This window comes from Taudactylus pleione, unplaced genomic scaffold (assembly GCF_031769625.1).
Source record: "Taudactylus pleione unplaced genomic scaffold, aTauple2 ptg000190l, whole genome shotgun sequence".
Taxonomy (NCBI): domain Eukaryota; kingdom Metazoa; phylum Chordata; class Amphibia; order Anura; family Myobatrachidae; genus Taudactylus; species Taudactylus pleione.
The window spans coordinates 2,491,177-2,506,134 of record NW_028284592.1 but is presented as its reverse complement, the minus strand read 5'-3'; the positions used below and the strand labels follow the sequence as shown (position 1 = coordinate 2,506,134).

Here is a 14,958-nt window from a genome sequence, read left to right as displayed (position 1 = left end):
GTTGCCGGGTTTTCAGCCTGTGCTGTGTAAAAAAAAAAAAAAAAGCCACTTACCTGGCCGGTGGCCTCCCCTCAATCTTCTCACTTGGGAGGGGGCTGGTGGGAGTCCTGGAGGCTACTGGGAGGGCTCTTGGGGCTGGTGAGAGGAGCAATCATGTTGTCTATGTGTCTCTCAGCCTAATCTCACTATGAACCAGCTATTTAGCCTCTCGCAGTCCCCTCTATGGGTGGCTGAGGTAATTGCTGCAGTGTGCCACCAGCAGCAGGCTCCAGCTCCTTCTCCTCCTATATGACCAAAACCTCGGTTGACAAACAGCTCTGGCCACAGCTTTCTTCTGCCATGGCAGTCAGTCATCTGCACATGCACAGTACATATCCTGCACATGCGCCAATACTTGCAAGAATACAAGACAATAAGAGCTAGAACAAATAAGTTTCTGGTGTGTTTAATATTGGATAGGTAGGGACACTTAAAAAAAGATCAGTAAATGGAGTAAAACAAAGCCAAACTGTACAAAAGGCTTACTCATACTTTCTTGCTTTATGGACGCTTTCTCTGGGAGAGTGTGTGTGTGGCCTGGGAGCGTGGCATCACATTTTCATCATTGTGGCCCCGCTCCCTACTGTTTAAGGCTGCAAATTGCATAATTTTACAGTGTGAGCAGGGCTACATGTCATTGTGGTCCTGCCCCCTGATGTTCAAAACCACAACCACAGCATTTTACAGCAGGGGACGTGGCTAGGATGTTGCAATTCATTGTAAATCATGTCATCCAACCTCCCGGCCAACCACTTCACTTGGGCAGTAATGGGAGACTGGCCAACTCTGTCAGGAAGCCGGGAGAGCCTACCCAAATTCAAGACTCTCCAGCGGACCTTCTGGAAGAGCTAGCAACAGGCCTCGGCGACAGGGGGGGGGCAAAGAGAACACCCATATCAGGCCCTGAGGATCAGATGGGACCGAAGATCAGGGACAGAAAAAACAGGGCAGCAGCACCTAATAAAACTTTTTAAAACCACTGTGCTGTTACAGCAGCCGTCCAGCCGAAGCCCCGCCCACTGACAACCTTCCCCACCTTCCCAAGTCAAACACCGGGTTATACTGTGACACGCAGGGGCCAGTGCTCCTCCTCCTGGGCCCACATCCCCCTTCACCCAGCTCCAGCACCTCATCACTCCTACTTCCTTCCTGCTCCTCTTTTCTCCCATCGTCCCGTTGTTCAACTTCCCTCTTGAGGCACCCCCCTCCCCCTTCACGGCAATCCCGACACCCTTGCGGCACCCTCGACCACCCACTCCTCCTCCTTAGTGGTCCAGTTGAAGAGTGTAGGGACAAAGCCAATGGTCACAACTGTCCACAGCCTCAGCATGAAGGTATGTGACCTATGTTATTGTAATTTTTAACATTATAAATATATGTGTGTGTGTGTGTATATGTGTGTATATATTTATATGTGTGTATATGTATGGTGATATATGTGTGTATATGCATGTGTATACGTATGTATATATATATATATATATATATATATATATCACAATTCAGGAGAAGTCACCAGCATTCCCCCAGATGAGAGAGCGCTATGAGGGAAAGATAAGAGAGTACCTGGTTCTCACAGGTCCATGTGTGGAGGCTGCTGGAGTGGTGTGTTTGAAGTTGCTGCTGCAAGTGGGTAGGACGCGCGTTTCGCCTGAGGCTTGGTCACATGAAAGCAGTCTGTGGATGATGACGCTATTTGTGAGCGTCCACCGGCATTTCCGCTCCCTGGCAGCCAACGTGGTGATGGTGGAGGGTTATATAAGGTCAGTGCATTTGTAATGTTGTTATCCTGATGATGAGACAATCAAAAGGTCTCGAAACGTTGATTTATAGTAACGCTGTATCCATGACGTTTATATCGAGTGCCGCCTGATTGTGATTTATACATTGGATCCAGGCTACTAGGAATCCCAGGAGGGCACCGGCATTGTATTTATTTAACATTGGGAGTGCTACCTTTGTGAGTAGACTATATATATATATATATATATATATATATATAAGAATAGGAATATATGAATCTGCGCTTCACAATTGGCAGCTACTGATGTCAAAGGGTAATCCCTATAAATACCCCAAACAAGACATATAAAACACAATATAGTCACCAGAGCGCACAAAAATAAGAGGACATAAAGTGAAGATCCAATCTAGTAGGTAGTACCCCTAAAATAATAGTGTACACCGTAGCAAAATATTCAATAGATAATCAACAGTAAAAGTTCTTGCAGTTGATTGCCGTGGTCACAATGAGCTGGATTAGTTGTTATTTATATCCAAGATGTATTTTTCTCAAAGGTCTTCTCACTCCCATGTCACACTCGTGCATATGAAAAAGAGGAGAAAAAGAGGACCTTCCTAGTGTATTACCATTTATTAAAGTAAAACATTCAACTTCAGGATAAGAATATATCCACCAACATATAATAAAAGTGAAGGCGTACCAGAAAGTGGGGGTGTAAACAGAATACACCAAAAATGCTATAGGAGTCCTTCCTAAGAATAGGAACAGGAAATCCAAAAACGACTTGTAGTGTCTCTGAAGAAGCTCCACTTCCTGGATCCAACCTTAGACTGGAACACCAATGCGTTTCAACTATGGATTTAGTCTTTTTCAAGGTAAAGGTGGTGGAGTAAGGTCCATATATATACCCTCCCTAGGTATCTCATTGGTTAATCCCACATTGGTTAAAACATAAACAAATATATATAGAAGAATGACAGAATCCGCATGATTGATACAGTTATATAAATAGCTTAAACATATGTGCATAGAGAACATAAAAACTTAGAGAACCAAAAAAAATAATACATAACGCTGAATTGGAACGCGGAAGTGTCTTACTTCCGGTTGGTGGTGACACGCATGTGTCACTTCCTGTCCGCGTAAAGCGGATGGCCTCCATTGAAGAAGACACGCAAAAAACTCAGTCACATCCGGTCCGGAGTGGCACGCAAACGTCACTTCCGGCACCGGACAGACTGAGCCCATATCTCCTCCGAGGTCTCCACATTCAGAAAACCTAATCCCCGCTATTACCCCCGCAGTGGGCGGTACTAGCATAATGACACTGTCACATTGTTGGGGATTTTTAAAAATCACTCATAAATAAGGGACACTCGTAAAAACAGAAACCTTGCACGCCATCTTTGACCAGGGAACAAGGATAAATAGAAGATATTAAAATATCAATGGGCTGAGCTGTTTGTTAAATAAATAAATATATAAATATATAAAAATCGGAATAAATGTAAGATATCATGAACATACTAAAAATATAAAAGTCATAAAAACCATTTTAATTTAAAATCGGTGTTAAGACCATTTTGTTTAAGAGTGTTAAGATCAAATATATATTTCATTTCTGTCTGGGCCAGGTGGGCTTCCTGATCTTTCTTTCTCCAATGGCTCCACACCTGTTTGATTCCAATCATTTGTTTAATATTACCGATTGAGTTATTGTGTACTTCTTTAAAATGAGCAGATAAAGAGTGGTTTTCAAAGCCCTTTTTGATATTTCTGAGATGTTCTGACCATCTGTCTTTAAGACAGCGGCCTGTACGTCCAATATACCACAAACCACATGTGCATTCTATTAAATATATACAGTTTCTGGTTGTGCAAGTTATAAAATCTGGTATAAGATGTGACTCCCCAGTTTTAGAATAAAAATTTTCAGTTTTTGTAGGTTGTTTCGTAAAGGACCTACATACTAAACAGGTTCCACAGCGATGGAACCCTTTAGTCTTTATTCTCCCAGTTCTTTTGGGCGGAATGGCACTTTTAACAATTTTATTTTTAATATTTGGTACCTTCCTGTAGACGAACTTAGGTTTAGAGGGGATCACTGATTTTAAAACCGGATCACGGGTGAGTAGATTCCAATGTCTCCGAATTATCTTTTCAAATTCCTTATGTTGTACATTAAAAGAAGTAATAAAAGGTTACTTAAAATAATCTGAGTTATTTTCCTGGGAGCAGATGGGTTTAAGTAGAGATTCTCTATCTACACTGATCATATTTTCTATTTGTTCATCAATTTCCTTGTCAGCATATCCTTTGGAGACAAATCTATTTTTATTAATATTAATTTGATCTTGAAAAACTTTTACATCAGAACAATTTCTTCTTATCCTTCTAACCTGACCTTTCGGGATGTTTTTTAGCCAAGTAGTGTGATGATTACTGTTACGGTCTATGTAAGCATTACAATCCGTAGGTTTACAGTAGTTCTGAGTTTTAAGTGTATTGTCTTCAACATAAAAGGTAAAGTCCAGAAAATTTACTTCCACCTTGCTGGAATTGTAGGTTAGTTCAATGTTAAAGGTATTATTCTCCAAAGTTTTTTTTAAATCCTCTAACTTAATTTCATCTCCCTTCCATATAAACCAGATGTCGTCTATATATCTGTACCAATAGACTATATTTTCCAAAAAGGGGTTATTTTTCCAGAAGAACATCGTTTCCCAGAAACCCATGAAAAGGTTGGCATACGAGGGCGCAAAACGGGTACCCATAGCAGTTCCTCTCGTTTGCATGTAGTATTTTCCTGAGTACCAAAAGAAATTGTTCTTCAAAATGAAGTCAATACCATCCTCAAGAAAGCTAATTTTGTCTGCTGTAATCTCTCCTCTTTTCAAAAAATAATCAACAGCCTCTAGGCCCTTAATGTGGTCAATGATAGTATAAAGACTTTTTACATCAGCGGTCACCAGCATATAATCTTCTTCCCATACAAGGCCGTTGGTCTTATTAAGTATATCGGAAGTGTCTTTAATATACGATCTAAGTTTAAGTACTTCCGGTTGTAGATGGTGATCTACAAAGTGAGAAAGATTCGCCGTGATTGAGTTCGTACTGGCTACAATGGGACGTCCCGGTGGATTACAAAGGTCCTTGTGTACCTTGGGGAGAATATAAAAGACTGGGATTGTGGGTGACGAAATGGTCATGTACTTCATTTCGTTTTCAGTAATTGTACCCAAGTCTTTATATCTTAATAATAAATGTATCAAAGATTTCTCAATTTTCTCACTAGGATTGGTTTTAAGTAACTTGTAAGTATCTGCATCATTTAGCTGTCTCATCACCTCTCTATTGTAATTGCTGGTGTTCATGATCACTATACTACCACCTTTGTCAGCTGGTTTTATAATTATCTCTGGATTATTTCCTAGATCATTGAGGGCCTTTCTCTCCTTATACGTAAGGTTATCTTTTTATATGCCTTCTTTTTAGTTACAATACCTTCCAAATCCATACTGACTGCCTTAGTAAAGCTGTCAATAAAACACCCACGATTATAAGTGGGGTTCAAAGTCGATCTAGGTTTGAATAACTCTCTTTCACTTCTCCCTTCTGAATTATTTCTAAGGAAATATTTCTTAATAGATAAATTCCTAACAAATGTTTGTAGATCGAGATAAGTGCCAAATTTATCAAGTTGGTTATTAGGGGCAAACTTCAACCCCTTTGCCAGTACAGAGTTCTCGTCCTTAGTGAGTATGTGGGTACTCAAATTAAAAACCTTCATACATGTTTCTTCTTCTGTGGACACCGGATTAACAGTCGGAAGAAGTTTATTTGTTTTAGTCCTACCCCCCCTACAGCCCCGTGAAGATTTAATTTTAGGTTTCCTAACTTTTCTCATTAATTCCAATTCCTTCTCCTTCTGTTCCTGTCTAAAAAATCCCGGTTATTCATCGATTGGAATCTATTATAGGTGGGTAATGGACTTCTTGATCTTCTCCCATCATTTATATACCACTCGTCTTTAATGTACAATGAATCCCTAGATGTACTTCTCAAACGACGTCTGTTGGGGTTTTGGAACCTGGGGAACCATCTATCATTTTTATTACTTTTTCTTTGTCCGTAATATTTTGTCCTAGAACGCGACGGATACTCCCACTCATCTTTTCTAAAACTAACTCTTCTGGGTTTGACGTGTTCTCTACGATCTCTCCTCTGATTCCTTTCTTCTCGTCGTACCTCCTCAGAATATCCTTGTTCTAAATCATCTATATCGCAAGTGCAATCATCATCATATGAATCTAAACATCCCTTTTTACTAGGGGTGTCAATCCTCATTTCTTCATTCTGGAGAGAGTGATCTGTTTTAGTATGGGTCTTTATGTTAATATCTAAATCTTTGAGGTCCCTCTTAAATTTCCTCTGTTTCCGGAGAATAATTTCCTTTTCTTTTCTTACAATCCTATTTTCCATTTCTCTCTCTCTCTGAATGTAATCTTCTGATTCCCTATAAGGTGTAAGTACTGTGGTTAGATGGTTAATTTCTTCCAGAGTTAGTAAATCCTTTTTTCTTTGTTGTATAATCAGTTCCATTAGTGATACTGAACAGTTTTCTAATATTTTATTCCATCTCTCATAAAATTCATTATCCATATTCTTAGATGTAGATTTTTTCTGTATTATTAAACCCCCCGGATGTGACAATGCGACAGTATCATTATGCTAGTACCGCCCACTGCGGGGGTAATAGCGGGGATTAGGTTCTCTGAATGTGGAGACCTCGGAGGAGATATGGGCTCAGTCCGTCCGGTGCCGGAAGTGACGTTTGCGTGCCACTCCGGACCGGATGTGACTGAGTTTTTTGCGTGTCTTCTTCAATGGAGGCCATCCGCTTTACGCGGACAGGAAGTGTCACCACCAACCAGAAGTAAGACACTTCCGCGTTCCAATTCAGCGTTATGTATTATTTTTTATGGTTCTCTAAGTTTTTATGTTCTCTATGCACATATGTTTAAGCTATTTATATAACTGTATCAATCATGCGGATTCTGTCATTCTTCTATATATATTTGTTTATGTTTTAACCAATGTGGGATTAACCAATGAGATACCTAGGGAGGGTATATATATGGACCTTACTCCACCACCTTTACACCTTGAAAAAGACCAAATCCATAGTTGAAACGCGTTGGTGTTCCAGTCTAAGGTTGGATCCAGGAAGTGGAACTTCTTCAGAGACACTACAGGTCGTTTTTGGATTTCCTGTTCCTATTCTTAGGAAGGACTCCTATAGCATTTTTGGTGTATTCTGTTTACACCCCCACTTTCTGGTACGCCTTCACTTTTATTATATGTTGGTGGATATATTCTTATCCTGAAGTTGAATGTTTTACTTTAATAAATGGTAATACACTAGGAAGGTCCTCTTTTTCTCCTCTTTTTCATATGCACGAGTGTCACATGGGAGTGAGAAGACCTTTGTGAAAAATACATCTTGGATATATATAACAACTAATCCAGCTCATTGTGACCACGGCGATCAACTGCAAGAACTTTTACTGTTGATTATCTATTGAATATTTTGCTATGGTGTACACTATTATTTTAGGGGTACTACCTACTAGATTGGATCTTCACTTTATGTCCTCTTATTTTTGTGCGCTCTGGTGACTATATTGTGTTTATATATATATATAAATATATACAGTATATATATATACAGTATATATATATATACAGTATATAGATATATATTTATACATAAATATATATATATATATATGTATGTGTATATGTATGTATATGTGTGTGTATATGTATGGTGATATATGTGTGTATATGTACACCTCTTGATGAAGTTATTGAATGACGAAGCATGTTGATGCATGGCTTGTGACGTGGATGCTGTGACGAGATCTGCCTGTGTCCAGAGCCGGCGTTACTCGTGGAAGAGGTCTCATTGCTGGAGCTGCTATTATTTGCCAGTGATTGGATGACCGCTGAAATTTCATGTTTGCTGTTTGAAACTTTAATGTATGTGCATATTTACACAAGTAAAGAGTGTGTTTTACCTTATTACTGAGTGCGCTCTCCTGTATCCATTTGTTTCAAAACTTTTCTACTGCAGTGGTAAGGAGTTTTTTTGATTGAGCAATACTATATAATTATATATCCATAATCTGGATTATACAGAGGACTCCAATGTGCGCATAATTGACTATTGTTTTGTTTGATATATATATGTCTGTGTACAGTGTGTTTGCATTTCTCTATCTGTAATAATTGAGTGTGTGTGGACCCAGCATGTGTGTTTGGAGGAGGGGTTAAGGAAGGGTATTGGGGGGGGTTGGGGGCCCCAGAGATATAAGTGTACCGGCCCCAAGATTTCTGTTGCCAACAGCGGCTAGCAAGTATGGGTTTAATTGCCAGCTGAAATAACACGTAATCTCATACATGCCTACTCTCCCAATTTGGCCGGGAGCCTCCAGAAAATCTGGTGCCACTCCCGGCCCCCCAGAAAAGTAGGCAAGCCTCCTGGTCCCTCCAGTCCCCCCTGCAATGTAGCCCCAAACACCCGCAGCGGGGGGACTGATGACGCGATTCTCGCTGAATCGCGTCATCATGACCCTGCCCCCTGCACCACAATGCCAGAAATCTTGGCATTGTGTAGTGGGGGCGGGGCCAAAATTATGAAAGTATTTTGCTCTGCCCCTAAAGGGCGTGTAATGTATCTGGCCATGCCCCTTTTGCCAGCCCCCTGCTAAGCCGATCTGGCTGCTCCCTCCCGGAAGGGGCAGCCAGGATATCAGCAAGTACTGTATGGTTTATTTGTCTCTGAAACAATAACAGTAGTATAGAACAGTGATGCTGAATTCTATTACATCACACAGTAGATATGCACCAATACTGCAAGCGTAAATCATATGTGGTGTACTGTATACTGAGGACTACTGCAAGTTGCATTCTTAACAGTAGACTATGCACTAATTTTTATAAATTGAAGCATCACTTTCCTTTCAAAATTAACTTATGTAGCACGGCCATACTTTTAATGAGCTATGTGCAACATTGTGCATTTCAGATGTCATTGTTATATCTTTCACCCAGAGGTGCGTCCGAAAAGGGTGCGTGACCTAATTACCATAGGCCACGTCCCCTACATGACGCTTATTGGGGGCGTGCCCGTATGGTACTCCTCGCATTTAACGTCAGGCATCATCCATGCATGCACGCGGCATCCATTCCTCTTCTCCGGGGCCAACACCACTGCTGAGCTGCAGCTGTGGGGGTGCCCAACCTCCCGCCCACCGGCGGGACACTTCGGCGAAAAACGGGACTGTCCCGCTGAAAATCGGGATGGTTGGGAGGGGTGTGACCCTGTTCGACCGCACTGGTCGAAACATGCCTCACGCCGGCCCTGATCGCTCCCCACCACAGGCATTGAAGACAGCTGCGGCTGACGGAGCAGTCTCCCACTGCAGCCCAGCACACAGCAGCGTGTGTTGCCCCCCCAGGAGCCCGGGCCCGATAATCAGTACTCCCTCCCCCGCGGGCACCCCTGCTTCCACCTGTATGCTTTAATTTTTTTATTCTATCAGATTAGGATGATTTAATTCATACTACAATTTATATAATGGTCTTCACCCACTCCTTCATGGTACAATGCAATTTCTGAGAACCGTAGAAAATCTTTCTTTCGGAGTCTCATGTATGTGTGCCAATAAATGGAGATGAGTTTTCCTCAATAATTCTTATCATGGATGGACAAGAGAGAGGTTCATTTCAATTTAGCTCAAGAATCACTGAAATAATGTCACATGTTCAAATGTCCTCCTTGAAAATAAATTACAGGCATTGGTATAACATTACAAAACACACTGTCACTGGAAATCAATTATGATAAGTTTAGCAGTATAATTTTATGCCAACAATTTTATCTTTTTTACAATTTCTTAATGTTTTCAGCGAAGGGACACAATTTCCAGAACATTTTATCCTAGAATAGCAGATTTGCTCTGAGTTTTGTGATCTCAAGAGAATTCTATATCCATACTTAACATTCTTTGTATATCATATTAAATCCATGAACTCAAAAGAGGATAATGGAAATCACCTGCAGCTCATCCAAAAGCAATTAGAACATTTATATACTGTGAACATCCCAAAGTAAAATGACACGTAATGCACATTGTGTAATTGTGCCACTTACTGAAGCTGCACTGCTAAATGATGCACTTACACTCCACCTTAGTCATAATATTTTTATTCAAATTATTTCAAAACAGATAACAACTAAAACACTATACCCAGTGACATGAAGTAAATGGCTGGGGAGGTACTGGCTAGTATCTGAGCCAGATTTACAGATACATATATGATGCAGAGGGTACATGTGGGCATTATACAAAGGTGCAGCAGTATATAGTGCTGGAAATTTGGTGTGCTTTGATCAGGGATGTGTGGATAGGGTAGACAGGGGAGGCAGTGCCTCACCTGCAATTCACGTTTTACTCCAGAGTTGTGACTATAAAAATGATTAGTATAATACAAAGAGGATATTTATATATTTTTTTTATTTTTCTTATAATTTTTATAGTAAAAACTTTGGAGTATACCTAAGTATGACAGGAAAGGCTCTGCCTCACCTGCCTCACCTGGCTCACCTCACCGCACATCACTGCTGTACGCTCTCCCTCTTTTTTTAAATATGTGTCTTCAAAATTCCATCATTTCCTAAATTCTCCTTTGGTGCGACCACTGGTGCTATGAATTACAGACTGGCTGCCTGCTTTTTCCTGAGGCATTTTTACATTTCAAATATTTCTGTTATATTAGATGAAAGAGAAAAAAAATCTGGACTACATCAAACCTTTGTCTGACGCTGAATATTTCCAACACTAAGGAGTCAGAATTGATTTATCCTGTAAAGTTACTTTTCTATGGAAAACAAGACATTTAGGGAAACCCCCAAATTATGTTAATAGAGCCAACAATTTTCTAAGAAAGAATTGGTGGTGAAAAAGGGAATAATGGTAGAAAGAAAAATATATGTTACAACAAAATGGGCCTGGTGCATAGTGGGCAACATGTATACGCGCCTCCATGTAAGATCCATGTGTATCCGGTTCTGTTTGTGAAATGGGCATTTCTGAGTCTCAGCTGGGTGGCTATATTATGAACACACACAAGAGATCTATTTTATGGGAGTGTCATGGGTGTGTAGTCAGACTTCTGTGCTTTTATGAGGCATGCGTATGACAAAGGGATGCCTGTTTCAGATGGCTGTCTTGCACCTAGCATGGGGTAGGTGCAGGGTTGGACTAGCCAACAGGGGGACAAGGGAAATCCATGGTGGGCCCCACTGTCTAGGTATCAGGCTCAAGACTTCAAATGATAAATTGTTACTCTGTTAGATGGTCAGTTACCTGGTGGGGTAGGACCACTGATCAACATGGGGGCTTGGTTCCCTTCTATGGAAACTAAACCAAGATTTGCAGATTGGATAGCCAAGTGTCTGTGGTGGCTGGCCACACCCTCTCTGGTGGATGTCCACACCCCCATAGCATGGGCCCCTACCACTGCATTCCCTCGGTGGCCTTTCGTGCCCCAGTCCAACACTGGGTAGGTGTATGTGCCGATATTAATTATGCAAAAAATATAAATTATTTGAAAAAAAAATATTATATTAATGATGATGGTTGCAGCTGCAGATGGAAAAACAATGTGAGGTGCAACTATGCGCATGAAGCTGTATGGATACTCTCATTAGCATAAGGTAGTACCTCTGGCTGCATGGCTGTCCGTACTTGTGGCTGCTTTGCTTGTGATCCGGAATCAGGCCTAATACATCCAGATAGCCAACTAGGTTCACCACCATATACGAGTGCCAGTACTTCCACAGTATATAAGTGCCCACACTTACACATACCAGTCTGTGACCCTGGGGTATAACAACTTTATTGTTCCAGCAATATGTGCACAACAATATACCAGCATCAACGTTCCCACATTATCAGCCTCACACATCGGCCTGTACTCATCACATGCTGACCTAATTCACTCATACATCAGACAAGGGGGGAAATGTATCAAACCATGGAGAGAGATAAAGTACTAATAAACCAGCTTCTAACTGTCATATTACAGGGTGTGTTTGAAAAATACCAGAAGCTGATTGGTTGGTATTTTATCTCTCTCCAAGGTTTCCCCTTTAGGTTGGTCACATGACTGGTACTCAAACTGTTCTATATCATATATAATATGAAAAGAAACATCAATGCTGAATAATTCCATATGCTTCCAAAGTCCCCTCTACTGAGCATGCCCAGTGACAGCATATGGAAAATGAAGCTCCATTGGGGTTTTCATTGTCCAGAAAACCACTTCATAGTTTTTCTTTTACTGTGACATTAAAGTGTCAACTATTTAATGTGATTTTCTAAACTATTAGTTAATCTTTTTCCAGTACTAACCTTTAACATAGCTTGCAGAAAATGGAGGCCCATAATCCTGCTGTTTTTGCTTGGATGAAGAAGATGGCTGCATAATCGGTGGCTGTGGCACTTGGAATACAGGTTTCCCATTTGTTATGACTTGTCTCCTTGGACTTAAAGCAGGTAAGTGAATGGTATTCTCGTTGCTTTGTGGAGCTACTCCACCTCCCAGAGACATTTTTAAATATAGGTTTCCATTAGCAGGACTGGGTGTGGCACTATTAGAAGATGGGGAAGGGGTTCCTGTATGTACTCTAATCGGTGGAATCTGCTGCCCACTGATCATTCCTGGTCCATGGGGGGTCCCAGTAGCCCTGTGATTCATATTGCAGTTCCTTCCATTCATTTTGCTTGACTTGATCTCAGATTCCTCTAATTTTTTTATCCAGGGATAATTTCCAGATCAATGACGTATTTCCTTTTGGTATTCCATATTAAATGATGCCTAACAGGAGAAAGAGACACAAAAGAGACTATATAATTTTTAATGCTATACAAATAACAGAATGTGAACATGTAACAAGTAGAGGACTGAATTTTGGTACACAGCTGTACAATACGGAACACTGAAGAACGTTATGAACACTCGGTGCAGTAGGAATGTATTAAGAATATATATTATAAAGTGTATAAAAGCCCTTTCAAAACGGAAGCATTTTCATTAAAAAAGGAATGTAAGAATTCTGGAAAAACATGCCATGCATAGCTTTACTTTGCATTTCAAGTGCACTTTCCTCCACATAACACATTCTCTGGTAATCAATATACTTCATCCATCATTGTCTTGTTTTGTCAATATATCTCCATTAATTTAAGACGGTGCAATCAATCTTATAAAGTCTATTGGTACATATGATTTCTTGTTTATACTATGCTCTGCCTGGTATTTTAAAAGAAAAAAAAGACTTTAATAATGTGCAAACAATACATTACTTTCATCTGTTAAGATGTATTGGTCAGTATGTATGCCATTTTTAATAGTTTTAGTACTATAAAGAACTGTTAAATTCCATCTTCACAAAAGGTTCCCTTACAGCATTTTGGGATGCTTGCAATGTTATTAGAAATTAAAGAAACAAACAAACACAATTGCATCAGCATTCTTGATCGTTTAAAGAAACTAGTACAAGACAAATTCTACCTAGATAAATAAATGCATTAATAGATACCTTGCATCACACTGTTTCAAGTACTTTTCTTGTTTTGTTGTGCCACAGAAAATACTAAAATTCATGTATTGATTTCTACAAAGATTGGTGGTATTCTGTGTGACCCAAACATAGCACACTGAGGGCTATTCACAACGGACAAATGTAGAGTATCTCTAAAACCAAAATTCTATATTTGGAATACTTTTTGATCAGAGTATTTGGGAGGCATTTGTATATATACACAGAACTAGGCTCTATAATGTAATATAATTACCCCCTTGTTTAATTGTTTTATCTTAAGAAATCTCTTTCAGCCAGTATTTAAAATTAAAATAGTGAATAGCTACCAGGTCCCTCCAGTATTGTGGATGAGAAGTCAGATCCCTTAGCCACGGTTAGTGGTCTGCCCCTGATCCTTTGATGAGATGCCAGTAACTTGTATAGCTTATCACCATTAGTACTATTTGTGGTGTATTTATCTAATAGTAGTAGGACAGCAGAAAATGTATGCCTTTTGATAATTATATCTTATGCACTCTATCTCTGTGCAGATGTCCATTATTTATGTGCTTCTTTGAGATTTGGGATGACACTCTTTTGAATATTTCACGTCTTATGGTAAAAGAATATGTGCAATCATATTTTCTGTCCATCCTATTTGCAGGATATATTTCTCTGGACATACAATTTTGATACATGCAAACTAAGCAAATCATATGTATGACACTGGCTGAATATATGAATGCATTAAATATCAGTACTACATGTTAGTGTTGGCATGCACATTAAAAATTATGTTGAATTATTTTTACACTGAATCAATTTATATTCTAGTGCTCCACTCATATGCTAATTGTTTTTTTACACATGAAAACTGGTTACCACTCAGTTGCCTTGCAATCAATCTTAGAGGCTCTATATTTCACTTTTTAATTTTTTTTAATGCTATATTAGAGACCTACTGGAGTGAGAGCTACGTAATCAAATTCTAATTATTATTAGCATTATTACAAGTTAAATATTATTTGATACCAAGCATTAACAGGATATTGTCGGAATTTGTACATAGGTAGTGTTTTCTGCTCTTCTTTTGTTTTGTAGATTAGTAAACATAACTATTTTATTATATTATCATATTGGGTTTTTTTTTCATTGTAGCATTACAATGTATACAACCACTATAAATGCATGTGATCAAACACTGGTAGCAAACAATTGATTTTTTCTACCAAAAGAAAATATCAGGACTATAGACAGCTAGATTCGGAATCCAATGACACTAACAATATTTACAATTGTTTCTGCATTATATTTTGTAGTTGCTACATTATGATTCAGATCTTGCACATAAACCCAAGGCAGTTGGTATGAAGATACTTGAAGGAATTCCTGCCATGTGTGGGGAGACCGAGCTGTGCAGTTCATTCTTTATGCCTGGTCTTTATTGGAGTGATCCAGAGCAAATTAACATCCTAGTTTACAGTGTTTATTTGACATTCAGTTGCTTCAACTAAAGCATCTG

General features: G+C 39.5%; 1 protein-coding gene across 1 annotated transcript in view; it reads right to left on the bottom strand.

The window, feature by feature from the left end:
* Window positions 1–14,958, bottom strand: part of GLIS3 (GLIS family zinc finger 3) — a 548,195-nt gene that overhangs the window by 482,959 nt on the left and 50,278 nt on the right. Inside the window, 1 exon segment of the mRNA XM_088476633.1 lies at window positions 12,265–12,730. Coding sequence (XP_088332759.1) covers window positions 12,265–12,631 — 367 coding nt within the window. The 5' untranslated portion in view covers window positions 12,632–12,730.